The sequence below is a fragment of the Oryx dammah genome, unplaced genomic scaffold (assembly GCF_014754425.2).
Source record: "Oryx dammah isolate SB20612 unplaced genomic scaffold, SCBI_Odam_1.1 HiC_scaffold_20, whole genome shotgun sequence".
Taxonomy (NCBI): domain Eukaryota; kingdom Metazoa; phylum Chordata; class Mammalia; order Artiodactyla; family Bovidae; genus Oryx; species Oryx dammah.
The window spans coordinates 68,861,622-68,874,359 of NW_024070204.1; the positions used below are offsets into that span (position 1 = coordinate 68,861,622).

The window sequence follows — 12,738 nt, forward strand, 5'->3', positions numbered from 1 at the left end:
AGCTGCCAGCCCCTGGGCTGGGTACCTGCCCTCTCGAGTTTGTGTCCTGGGGCTGTGTGCTCAGACTTGACCATGTTTGGGCATGGAGGCTCGTCTCAGACGGGAACCAAAGGCCGCTTCCCCAGAGACGGGCTGGGAGCCCAAACTTCCTGCTGCAGCTCAGGCAGCTTCTTTTGGGTGGGGGCTGGGGACCAGGCAGAAAAGGGTCTGCCGAAGACTCGCAGGGCACCCAGGAGACTGTGAGTACTGAGGTCAAGGACACTGGGGAAGTGGTTTCTCCAGAGACTGGGGCTGGAGCGGAGACCTTCGCTGAGGGGGCCGGCAGTGGGAACTCCCTGCCTCGAGGGGCTGGCCATCAGGACTCTGGGCTCCAGGGGAGCTGGTGTTAAGTCACACGGGACTAGAACTGCCGGACCCGTGGTCTGGTGGCCTGCGGGGGGCTGGAGGTGGGAAGGAGGGTCCTTGGCCCCGTCACTGGGGTGGCTCAGTGCCCTGGCCCTCATCTCAGCCTGCAGAGCAGCCAGAGGGCAGCAGCCTGGAGATCAGGACCAGCCCTGGCCCTTGTCACCGGGGGAGGGGTGGGGCAGAAACAGGCCCAGCAAGAGCACTGGGGACTTCTGATCCAAACCTCAGGGTTTCTTTCTTAATAGCAACAGTTAATATTTATCAAGGGCTTGCACTGGGCCAGGCAATGTGATGTTCAGTACATCATTTGATCTTTATCAGAATTCTCGAAAGTGGGCACTATCATGCTTGTTTTACAGTCACAGGTTGCTAGGTGACAAAGCCAGGATTTGATCCCATGCCTGATGATCTCAGAACACCCCCTGTCCCTCACTCCATTAGACCCTTAAACACTGTCTTCTATGCCCCGAAAAGGATGTCAACCCAAATATCGGATTACTGAGGACCCCCCAAATCCTACCTTGCTTGGCCTTTCTTCACCTTTCCTCAATCTACCCCAGACCTCCAGTGACATTTCCAAATGGAGACCTATATCTCAAAAGTCCAGAGATATTTAGCAGTTCTCAACTGAGGAGTTCTTCTTCGAGTCTAACTGAAATCCCCCCTTTTACAGCTGCAACCCATTTCTTCCTGTGCAGACCTCAGAGGGTCTCAGCGGTTGCCACCCTTCCTGCTGCCTAAAGGTTCTCACTACGGATGTTGAAACTTAGGACTATATCTGTATTCATATCCTCACCCTGCTCTTTTATCCTGTGTGGTCTTAGAAGGATTTATCAAAACTCTGCTAGCCCCTTCCCTTGGGCTGGGTGACAGTCTCACTAGAGCTTTGCAGACAGGAGGGATCTGAACAAGCGGCCGGGTCCAGACTGCTTCATCTCCTTTCCTCCTGAGTGCCCAGACCTGGTACACTGGGAGTGCCTGGGGGAGGGGATGTTATGATAGGGCAGACGGGCCTCCCCAGTCTCAAGGATGCTCTGACTCTCCCAGGGAAGGACTGGTTCTATTGTGGGCATTCAGCCTAGGTCCTCCCTCCAGGGCGTGATTCCGTGTTGCCCCTAGAGCCTTGGGTTCCACAGTCCCAGGGCTAGGGCCAGGCACCAACGACCCCAGACAGTCCTGGGAAGGAAGGCTGTGTAGGACTTTTGCCCATCCCAAGGTGGCTATATTCTTTAGCCTGCAAAAACACGTGTGGGCTTGTTAGACTGGCCGTAGGTAAATCATGATGTGGGTTGTCCCATTTCCCACAAGATGGAAGGACAGGACAAAAGTAACAGAAAAAGAGTTGAATAGCATGTCTCTCGTTGTCAAGAGAAGATTTTTTCCTTTGTGACTTTGTAGTGTCTCTGTTGGAGTGTAGGGAAACCACACTGCTCAGTGCCCCAAATGTGGGAGAAAAAGTCATCATTGGGTATCATCCCTGTTAATCACCTTGGAGGGCATGACAGGGCTGTAACCTTGGAATCTGACCCTGGAGTCTCCTTTTTAGGACAGTGGGGGGCCGGGGACACCTGGAGTGGGGAAGACAGGGTGGAGATCTCTGACTGGACCCTTGAAGCAACTTAACAGAAGAGAAGTTGAGTAGAAGATAAGACACTGTTGAAAATCCCTTTGAATTAATAACGCCTATCTCGGGAATACTCACTCATTCAAAAAAATAATGTTTATTACCTTGGGGACCTGGCAGGGAAAATAAAGTCCCTCCTGATAGCTCACTAACCTTTCCCCTAATTCAGGGGTTACAGAGAAAGGCCCCACCGCCCTCTTATCCTTGGTAGAAATGTTACCTTAAGCAACAAACAAAAAGCAACAACAAAGGAATTTACTGAAGGTTGTGGGGCAACTCTGGAGAAGGCGATGGCACCCCACTCCAGTGTTCTTGCCTAGAAAATGCCATGGATGGAGGAGCCTGGTGGGCCGCAGTCCATGGGGTCGCAAAGAGTCGGACACGACTGAGCGACTTCTCTTTCACTTTTCACTCTCCTGCATTGGAGAAGGAAATGGCAACCCACTCCAGTGTTCTTGCCTGGAGAATCCCAGGGACGGGGGAGCCTGATGGGGTCGCACAGAGTTGAATACGACTGAAGCGACTTAGCAAGCAGCAGCAGCATCACGGGGCAACTCACTGACTGCTCGCGAAATCCATACCAGGACCGAAGCCGGGACACTCTGGCTCCAGGAGGTGCCTGGGGGACAAGAGTGACCCTCCTGGCGGGGGTTCAGGGAGGAGGGGCTCTGCTTGCTCTGGGAGAGGCAGGTCCCAGGAGAAGGATGAAGGGCCTCAGGCCCAAGACACAGGGAGGCAGGAAGCCACCCGTCACTTGCGCCATTCTGCTTGGGCTCAGGGGGGCTCAGGGGGGCTCAGGTCCCCAGGTAAGAGAGCAGCTGCTGAGGCCACGATGATGCCACATGCCCTCGCGGAAAGCAGGGAGGTGGCCGTTTCAGGATCCCCACGGCTGAAACCCTCCTGTTGCCCCGATGTCTTGGCTGTCCTCTGGCGGAGCTGCTGCCCCTTCTCTGCATGCTCCCCCTGCCCAACCAGCCCTGCTGTGGGAGTGGTTTTTCATTTAAGTTAATTAAGTTTTGACTGTGCTGGGTCATTGTTGCTGTGTGAGGCCTTTCTCCGGCTGTGGCGTGTGAGGGTTACTCTCTGGTTGCAGCGCACAGGCTTCTCATCGCGGCGGCTTCTCTCCTGGAGCACAGGCTCCAAGCGCGTGGGCTTCCGTAGTTGCAGTGCGCAGGCTGAGTAGTCGTGGCTCACCGGCTTCGCTGCTCCACAGCATGTGGAATCTTTCTGGACCAGGGATCGAACCCACGTCCCCTGCATTGGCAGGCGGGTTCTTATCCAGTGCGGCACCAGGGGTGTCCTGTGAGACTGCTTCGGCTCCAGGTTTCTCTGAGACAAGTGTCCTCGGAGGACGTGCACGGGTATTCCCCCTCCGCTGCTTACAGTGTTAGTTTATCTCCTGTATTAGTTTCCTATCGCTGCTGTAACGAATTAGCACAAACTCGGTGGCCCCAGTAGACATCTACGCTTACACAGTTCTGGAAGGCAGAAGTTCAAAATCAGCAGCATGCTGGCAAGGCTCAGTCAAGGTGTCGGCAGGGCTGCACTCATCCAGAGGCTGCAGAGGACGACGCTTGGTTCCCTGCCCCTTCCAGCTTCCGGGAGCTGCCAAACCCCTGGTACATGACCCCATCACTCCAGCTTCAGCCACCCTAGTCATAGCCCTCTCTCTTCTGTGTCTCATCTCCCTCCGCCTCCTTCTTGCAAAGATCCTTGTGGTTACCTTTAGGTCTACGTGGATAATCCAGGATAATCTCGCCATCTCAAGAGCCTTAATTTTAAAGTCTTTGCCATGTAAAGTCACAGTCACAGATCCTGGGGCTGAGAACATGTGCATCTTGAGGGCCGTTACTGAGCCTGTCACACATTGTGTGACCTTGTGCAAGTCACTTTATCTCTCTGAGCCACAAGTCCTTCATCTGTAGAATGAGGATGATAATATTTGCCTCTCAGAGCTGGTGGAAGGCTTACATGGGGCCCAAAAGCCCTCTGAGTTTTCCAAGCTCTGCACTGAAAATAGAGACGATGTTGATGGTTGATCACCCTCTCCCCTCACCTGTCACTTGTGCTGATTTCATGTCTGTTTGCCTCTCTGGTCCTAGCAATGTCTGCTGTCCCCAGTGGCCATGGGAAAGAAGCTGGTGATGGCCCAGAAGCGGGGAGAGACTCGGGCCCTCTGCCTGGGAGTGGCCATGGTAGTGGGCGCTGTCATCACCTACTACATCTTAGGCACCACTGTGCTGCCCCTCTATCAGAAAAGGTACCGTACTCCCAGCCTGCTCCCACCCTCCAGTCTAAGGGTCTAGCATCTATCGTCGTGTTGTGTATCTCAAGCGACAGGGAGCTCACCACTTCAACTATACACACCGTTTCATTTGAGGGCCTTTCTGATAAGTAGGGGGCTTTCCAGGTGGCACCAGTGAGAGAGCCCGCCTACCAATGCAGGAGACGGGTTCGATCTCTGGGTCAGGAAGATCCCCTGGATGAGGGCATGCAACCCACTCCAGTGTTCTTGCCTGGAGAATCCCGTGGCTAGAGGAACCTGGCAAGCTGTGGTCTATAGTGTCGTGAAGAGTTGGGCAAGACTAGCGTGCACTGATAAGTAGGAAGTGTCTACACTGAGCTAAACTCTGTTCCCCTGGAGCTCTGCTCTGGAATCTCAGAGAATGTCCCATGCCTTTGCTTTCCGACATGTCAACCACGTGAGCTTTTAAAGGAAAGCCTGGGAAGTTCCTGATCCGTGCTCTAATGAGAATGAATACGCTCCATTTTCTCAGCCTGATCTTAGGACAAATCTCAGACCCTTGCCTCTGAGCACGTTCCAGCGGCTGACAGCCCCCTTCTGTCTGGCAGTGTCTTCTGCCTGATAGATGGAGATGAGTCACGATTGACTTGCTGGTGTGTGGATGAGCCCGTCAGCCTCTCTGGGGTCTGCTCCCGCCTCACTTTTACAGTGCTTGAGCCTTTCCAGGCCAGAATCCTACCGAGTGAGGCACTGCTCAGAGTGGCCGTGTGCCTCCAAGACATTTTCTCTGGGTTCAGCGCCATCCCTCCCGTCTTCCCCACCTGGGCACAAATCAAGCTCCTCCTCCATCTGCTCTTTCTAAGGTGAGGGGCACAGATTCTGAAACCATCCAGACCTGACTTCAGAGACTGTGAGCCCTTAGCAAAGTCACTTGACCTCTCTGAGCTTCTCTTCCACTCTCTGCAAAATGAAGATGGTGTGGACAAGGGGTCTGAGGTCTGGCTGCAGACCAGAGTCACTGCGAAGAATGTTGAAAACACATCAACCCATCTTGGAAATTCTGATTCACTTGTCCTGGGGTGTGGCTTGGATGTGAGGATCTTTAAATCTAACCAGGGTTTGGGGTGAGCAGTGGGGGCCAGGCTAGGTTATGTAGATATTGGCCAAGAGGCCAAAAGACTGGTATTCTGATTTTATGATCGCTCCCCGGGACCCAGGGGCTCTGGGGTCATGCTCCTTTAGTGCTGGCTGCTAACGGCAGATGGGTCTTGGTCCTAAGTCTCTTTCAATGGGTTCGTGCTGGGCGCTCTGTGCCACCCAGGTTCTGAGATGTGTTTGTGTGTGCATGGTCTCCCCAGCGTGTGGACCCAGGAATCTACGTGTCACCTGATTGAGACCAACATCAGGGACCAGGAGGAGCTGGAGGGCAAGAGGGTGCCCCAGTACCCATGCCTGTGGGTCAACGTGTCGTCCGTGGGCCGCTGGGCTGTGCTGTACCACACAGAGGACACTCGGGAGCAGAACCACCAGGTACTGACTGGGTGGGGAGTGAGGACGCGTCCTTTTAACCCTGGCGGGTGTGTGCTTGTCCCCAGCTGGCTCCCGAATCCACTCTGAAGGAGAGCCAAGACTGGAAAAAGATAGACCCCGTTGACCAGGGGCCACAGCTGGTCTGAGGCCCAGCCAGTCGTAGCCCTTCCGTGCTGAGTCCAACAGACCTGTCACTAACTGGCTGTGTGACGGGGGCTTGGCCCCGCCAAGCCTCAGTTTCTGTTCATTGAAAATTGAAGTGCTGCTATGAAGCCAAGGACTGTGTATAAGGTGCCAATCTTGATGTTGGCTGGAGAGCAGGCACTCAGAGGAAGCAGCTGGTAGTGTTCTTATTTCATTCTATAATGTGGGTCAGATGAGAAGCCAGACCCAGAGCTGACCTCACGTACAGGAACCCCGTGACTCCCCGACTCCCCCCTCTAGGAAGCCAGAGGCCCCGGTTCGGAGCAATCTTTAGAGGTCAACACTTGGAAAGTTTTCCTATCACTGCCTCTCAGTGCCCCCTCACACCTCCTAATCTACCACTGCAGTCCTTTCTGTAGGAAACACAGGTTGACCCATTTTCATTCAAGCATCACTTCCTGTGTTAGGGGTTGGGTTCGAGAGAAGAGAGCTCATACACGAATAATACCTAGCAGAAAGGGCCAGTGCCATAGAGAAGAGCAGTGAGGTGAAGGTGTCAGAAAGGCACTGGTGTTAAAAATCAGGCAGGTACTGGTTACACAGAAATGCAGAGGCGGCATACGTGTCAAGAGGACACAGAGAGCAAGGTATGGCGAAGGAAGGTGGGGAGATACAGCATTCCAACCCCTGCAGAGACAATGCTACAGGGTGGGGTATAGCGAGAAAAAGCTTCAGAGGCAGCTTAGGGTCTGTTCCCAGAGGCCCTGCACACCGCCAACGTGTGCAATTAAAATGGGTTTTTTTGGGTAGTTTTTCTGTTTTGTTGTTGTTTTTTGAGAGAAGCAAAACTTTAATGAAGAATGCTACATGTTATTGAAGGTAATTAGGTCTCATATTAAAAAAATATTACTGAAAACATTTTACTAAAATTTTTTTTGCTCAAAAGACCGTCTTCAAAGATATCTGAGAGAAATAGCGTGTACAACACAGTAGGAGAGAAGGAGAGGAGGTTTAATTCCAGCGTAAGACACTGACACCACACAGGTAGGGAAGTGACCATTTTAGAGAGAATGGGATCGGATGTTTATATTCAATCAGGATTTTCTTTTCTTTTCTTTTTTTTTTTGAGCTTTAACAGTTCAACCGAAGGAAGGAGGTTGGGAAGAAAAGATGGGGGAAGGGCTAAGCTCATTCACAATCACCATTTTACAAAACACCGCACTGATTCAACCACATGAGACATGGAGGTGAGTTGTAGCTGTGTAGCCCAGCAAATACGGAGAGCAAATGCCAGGGACGCAGGGTTGATGTAATAGGCACATGGTTTTAAAGAGACTGGTTCTGTCAGAGTGGTCTCTCATTGACCTGAGCCGGGAAGACATGAAGCTCCTTCACATTTTCATCAAAGGCCAGAGCTTTGCTGGGAACTAAGTTCACTCCAAATAATGCTCCTGGCGCTGGCTTTAACAGGAAGTAAAGTTATTTGCAACTCCTAATAGAATTCACCATTTCCTAGGGGAAGTTCTACTGATTACCAGGGAGTGAAATTCATGCAAACCATAAAGAAAGGAAATACTAATTATATTCTGGTGCTGTACAAGCTGTGTGTCTGTTTTCTGCCAAGGACTACCAAACTGTGGAATTAAAATGTGATCAGGGAAGCTGGGGCTCCTCACCTCTGGGTGTTAGGTCCTCCTGGGGGTCCTAACAAAACCAGGGTCCTACACCAGACCCACGGAAGCAGAAATCTCTGGGCTTTCCAGGTCATTCTAAGTTTCCCTGGGAATTACTGCTGTGAGCAACTGGAGCCTTTAAAAGGTGTGGCCTGCTGGCAGCATGATCAGAGTGATATGGAGGAGTGTGAGGTTCAGTTACTAGGGAGAGAGGTGGGGGCCACCACAACAGGGACAGAGCTGGGACAGAGCTGGGACAAGGATGGATGCTGACACTCAGAACTTGGCAGCTGATGGGGTGGTAACGGGCAGGGTGCCTGGGGGGACGGTGGGATCGTGAACAGGGCTGGGGGCTCCTGGTGAAGTGGGTCTGGGCAGGCAAGGAGGCCTGGCTGTCCTGTCGTCACTAGCATGACTCAGCCACACCGGATGCAGCTAGGGCCTCTGAACCTGCCTGAATCAGCTCCTCGAAGAACTCCTGCCTCTTCTTTGGCATCCAGGGCCTCCTGATTTATCCCCAGGATCAAGAAGCAAATTTTCAAAGACAAACAGAAGTGGTCACTCGTGCGAGGGGAGTTGGGAGCAGGCTGGTTTGCAGGCTGCCAGCTCAGAGGAGCTGGAGGTCAGATCCTCCCCGGAATGGGCTCCCAGCGGCCTGAGGCCTGCCTGCTGGGTTCGGAAGGACAGCACAGCCACCACCACGTGTTCAGTCTTTTCTCCCAGAGCACCCAGGCGCCCCAGGAGTGGTGCTGAGGGCAGGCTACTGCACTGGTGTGACGGGGAGGGGCCTTCGTGGCTTTGCCAAGCAGCGGGGTGGTGTACCAGCTGCTCTTCCCACCTCTGTTCAGCTCTGTGGTGCCAGGACCTGGTGCTTCAGGATGGCTGGGTGTCTTCTGGAGTGACATGTGCAAGGCTGTCTCGCTCCACCTCTATCCTGAGGAAGGACGTCACCAGCTCACTCTTGGTTTATCTCATGAGACTTAGCCTGAGAGGTTCTAAGCTCCTAGTCACAGTCTGCACTGAAGACAGTGACACCATGGGGCTTGGGAGAGAGGCTGGATCATTTAAGATCCTTTAGACAACTGGCACTAATGGTAAAGAACCCGCCTGCCAATGCAGGACACATAAGAGACACAGGTTCGATCCCTGAGTCACGAAGACCCCCTGGAGGAGGGCCTGGCAGCCCACTCCATCCTAACTCAGCTGGCCAGGTTAACCAAGGTCACAGTCGGTGGCAGCGGGGAGGCTCGGGCCAGGCCCTTCCAGCTCAGGATTCGGGATCCACTTGCTGCTAGGACCCTGGGCTTCCCTGGTGGCTCAGATGGTAAAGAATCTGCTTGCAATGCAGGAGACCCGGGTTCCATCCCTGGGTTAAGAAGATCCCCTGGGGAATAAAATGGCTACTCACTCCAATACTCTTGCCTGGAGAATCCCATGGACAGAGAAGCCTGGTGAGCTACAGTCCATGGGGTGGCAAGGAGTCGGACACGACTGAGCAACTAAGGCAAAGTTAGGACCTTAGAGTCCCCAGCAAATCTGAACGCCAGATTCCTCGGGAGACAGCGGCTCCCCAGCCTCGGGGACCTGATCTGGATGCAGCTCCGCCCTCTCTCCAGGCTGTCAGAGCTGCAGCGTAGTCATCACCTCTACTGCTGGACTGAGTGCTGTCAGGGCAGGCAGCCTCCGGGCAGGACCTCACTCAAATCCAGGGAAGAACCCAGGCTTGGGGAGGAGCTGGCCCGGCACTGTCTCTGATTTTGACTCGTTTGACATGATTATATAGGGCAGTGGTCCTCAAACCAGTGCCTGAAGGAGTCCCCAGGTTGCTGGGCCCTCTCCTCAGAGATTGAGTGAGCAGGGAGCCTGTGCCTGTGGCCAGCCCTCCAGGTGGTTTGCTGTGGGGGCTGCAGGGGGACCACCCTTGCTAAGCATGTGCTGGAAGCTCGCGTGAGCCATGTGCAAACCTCCCAGGTCGGGAGGGAGATAAAGCCAGGATTCTCCTTTCTGCCTTCTCTGCAGAGCTTTCCAGCCAGACCTCATCTTTCCAGGCTGCGAGGTTCCTAATCAGTGATCAGTGTCAGAATTAAACATATACCAGGCTCTGTCTGCACAAAGCTCTTTTGAATGCATTCTCTTTTTCCTTTGAATCCCAGTGTCAAATACCAGCTGGCCATCTTGGGTTTTGCTCACACAGAGTTAGACCTCATAGAATTTTCAATTCAAATTTTCACCAATATTTTAAAATTGTGAGAGTCCACATTAAAATCTGGTATTTTGGCTTCTCTTCCTATTTTGGAGGCCTGGCTACAGTAGGTCTTCTGGATGGCACAGCATCCGTTGTCCAGATGGAGTGATGACTGCCAGGCTGAGTGTGTCTGGCTCTCTCCATCACCCCAGGCCCCACCACGCCCTGACAGTTCTCCCTGGCACCAAGGCAAGTGTGAATTGGCCCCTGTCATCTTATTCCCTCACTACTTCACTTGTGGATGTTACCTGTGTGAGCTTTGTAGGCAATTGAGCATATGACCTCTGCCCTGAATCCAAATATAGAGCCCACTCAGCCTATGTCTCCCATTGGTCTTCTTAGACAGATAAGTTTGAAGTTCTTTAGCAAACTCCTTGAAAAGATACTGCTATTAACCCACTTAAGTGATGAAGACATCAAGGCTCAGTGTGTGTGTTAATATCTTAGTCGTGACGACTCTTTGTCACCCCATGGACTGTAGGCTGCCAGTCCTCTGTCCATGGGATTCACCAGGCAAGGATACTGGAGTGGGTTGCCATTCCCTTCTCCAGGGGATCTCTGACCCAGGGATAAAACCCAGGTCTCCTGCATTACAAGCAGATTCTTTACCATCTGATCCACCAGGGAAGCCCTGTTAAGCAATTAGCCTAAGGTTCCTCAGTGGCTCAGCTGTAAAGAATCTTCCTACAATGCAGGAGACACGGGTTCGATTCCTGGGGTGGGAAGATCCCCTGGAGGAGCAAACGGTAACCCATTCCAGTATTCTTGCCTGGAGAATCCCATGGATAGAGGAGGCTGGAGGGCTAGAGTCCATGCAATAACACAGAGGTGGACATGACTGAGCGACTGAGCTCTGCAGGTGATGGGAGCAGGGCCAGGGCTCCAGCTGGGGTCCCCACCTCCCAGCGTGCAGTGTGTATCCTGGACAGCTCCAAGGCCACCACCCTCCCAACCAACACTGTGTAGGCACCCCCTCAAACCATGCAGTGTACAGCCTGCTAAGCTTTGGACAGTCTTGAGTCGACCCAGGCGCTCAATTCCAAAGCTGGTGTCTTCTTTTATTCCACACCAAGCCCTGAGAAACAAGGATTCCAATCCCATGCGTGCCCTCGCCTCTCCCTACAGTGCTCCTACATCCCGAGCAGCCTGGACAACTACCAAGTGGCCCGGGCCGACGTGGAGAAGGTCAGAGCTAGGTTTCATGAGCACCAGGATTTCTTCTGCTTCTCCACGACTCGGGAGAATGAGACGAGCGTCCTGTACCGGCGCCTCTATGGGCCCCAGAGCCTCCTCTTCTCTCTCTTCTGGCCCACGTTTCTGCTGACCGGCGGCCTGCTCATCATCGTCATGGTGAAGATCAACCAGTCTCTGTCCATCCTGGCGGCCCAGAGGTAGATCCACGCACGCCCATCGCCTCTTGGGCCACTCCCGCTCGTGTCCCGTGCTCCCTCTCCTGCCTTCGCCCCCTCCCCCTCCAGCGTTCTGTCTTCCACTGCACGGATGGTCTTTGGGAAATCCCTTAGTTAAGTCATTTCCTGCTGAAGGAATGGCTCCTCGGGACCCAGGAGAACCGAAGGTCAGCCTGTGATGGTTCTCCATCCCTAACCCCACTCAGTCCATCCATTTGACTCAAATCTGTTTTCTGCTGTTCTGAGGTCCACTGGACTGATGCCGGTGATTCTCACTTCTGTGCCTGATCGGCCCTCCCAGGAAGTGCTCCCCGACAAGGCTCCATTCCTTCTTGGAATTCCGAAGTGAAGATAGTAGCAGCCCCATAGACAGAGCACACTCATTAGTTGGACATTGCTTGTTTGCAGCATTCTCAGATCTGTATACATTTTTATACCAATATCAACAAGGATAGGTACAAACTTCCAGTCTTGAAGTCATGGGGATATAACTGCAACATGGTGACAATAATTAGTAATACTTTGCTGCATATTTGAAAGTTGCTAAGAGAGTAGACCTTAAAAGCTCTCATCATAAGAAAAAAAATTGTCACTGTGTGTGGAGATGGGTATTAACTAGAAACTTTTCTGGTGATGATTTTGTAATACATACAGATATTGAATCATTCTGTTACACACTTGAAAACTAATATAATCTTATATATTGATTATACCTCAAAAAACCAAATATATACAAAATATATAGGCTATAAAGAAATGATACTAACATACATAAAAACATTAACAGTGGGATTTATTAATTGTAATTTTCTTCCTTCCTTTTATTTTTTGTACTTTTCTAAAGTTTCAACAACAGAAAGGCTTGGTTTCACTGTGTTTATTTTTAAGCAGAGCAGTAACAACAGATGTAATTTTGGAAAAAAGTTTGAAAGGGTGAGCGCCCCATCACCAAGCAGATGGAAGTGACCTAGTGGACAGGTTGAACTCCAGTCAGACACAGGCTTTTTTTTAATATTTATTTTTAATTGGCAGATAATTGCTTTACAGAGTTGTGTTGGTTTCTGCCATACATCACCATGAATCAGCCATAGGTATACCTAAGACACAGACTTTTGAGAACACACAAGTTTAAGAATCCTGGACAGAGGGAAAGCAAACACAGAGATGCGGATTTATGGTTTTCAATGTAGATTAAATACAAGGTACCTGGGACTGCCCTGGTGGTTCAGTGGTTAAGCAAGTGGCTAAGCAATGTCAAAGCAGGAGACACAGTTCTGATCCCTGGTATGTGAAGATTCCTTATGCGCTGGGCAACTGAACCTGTTCACCACAACCGCTGAGGCCGCTTTCGAGAGCCCATAAGCCAGAACCACTGAGCCCAGGCGCCAGAGCCAGTGCTCACAGCCAGAGAAGCCACTGCAACGAGAAGCCCACGCGCAGCCCCGGAGAGCAGCCTCCACTCG

General features: G+C 52.1%; 2 protein-coding genes across 3 annotated transcripts in view; one reads left to right on the forward strand and one right to left on the reverse strand.

The window, feature by feature from the left end:
* The window catches only part of KCNIP1 (potassium voltage-gated channel interacting protein 1), a 413,346-nt gene that overhangs the window by 378,967 nt on the left and 21,641 nt on the right, over window positions 1-12,738 (reverse strand). The window lies entirely within an intron of this gene.
* On the forward strand, window positions 15-12,128 carry KCNMB1 (potassium calcium-activated channel subfamily M regulatory beta subunit 1). 2 transcript variants are annotated; one of them, XM_040262777.1, is made up of 4 exons: window positions 15-239; window positions 4,132-4,289; window positions 5,633-5,804; window positions 8,122-8,295. In XM_040262777.1, the coding sequence occupies exons 2-4, from the start codon at window positions 4,156-4,158 to the stop codon at window positions 8,278-8,280; spliced, it is 465 nt and encodes a 154-aa protein (XP_040118711.1). In that variant the 5' UTR covers window positions 15-239; window positions 4,132-4,155; the 3' UTR covers window positions 8,281-8,295. The 2 variants fall into 2 exon arrangements, with proteins under 2 accessions (XP_040118711.1, XP_040118710.1); XM_040262776.1 differs by lacking the exon at window positions 8,122-8,295 and adding an exon at window positions 10,992-12,128 and having other exon boundaries at window positions 120-239.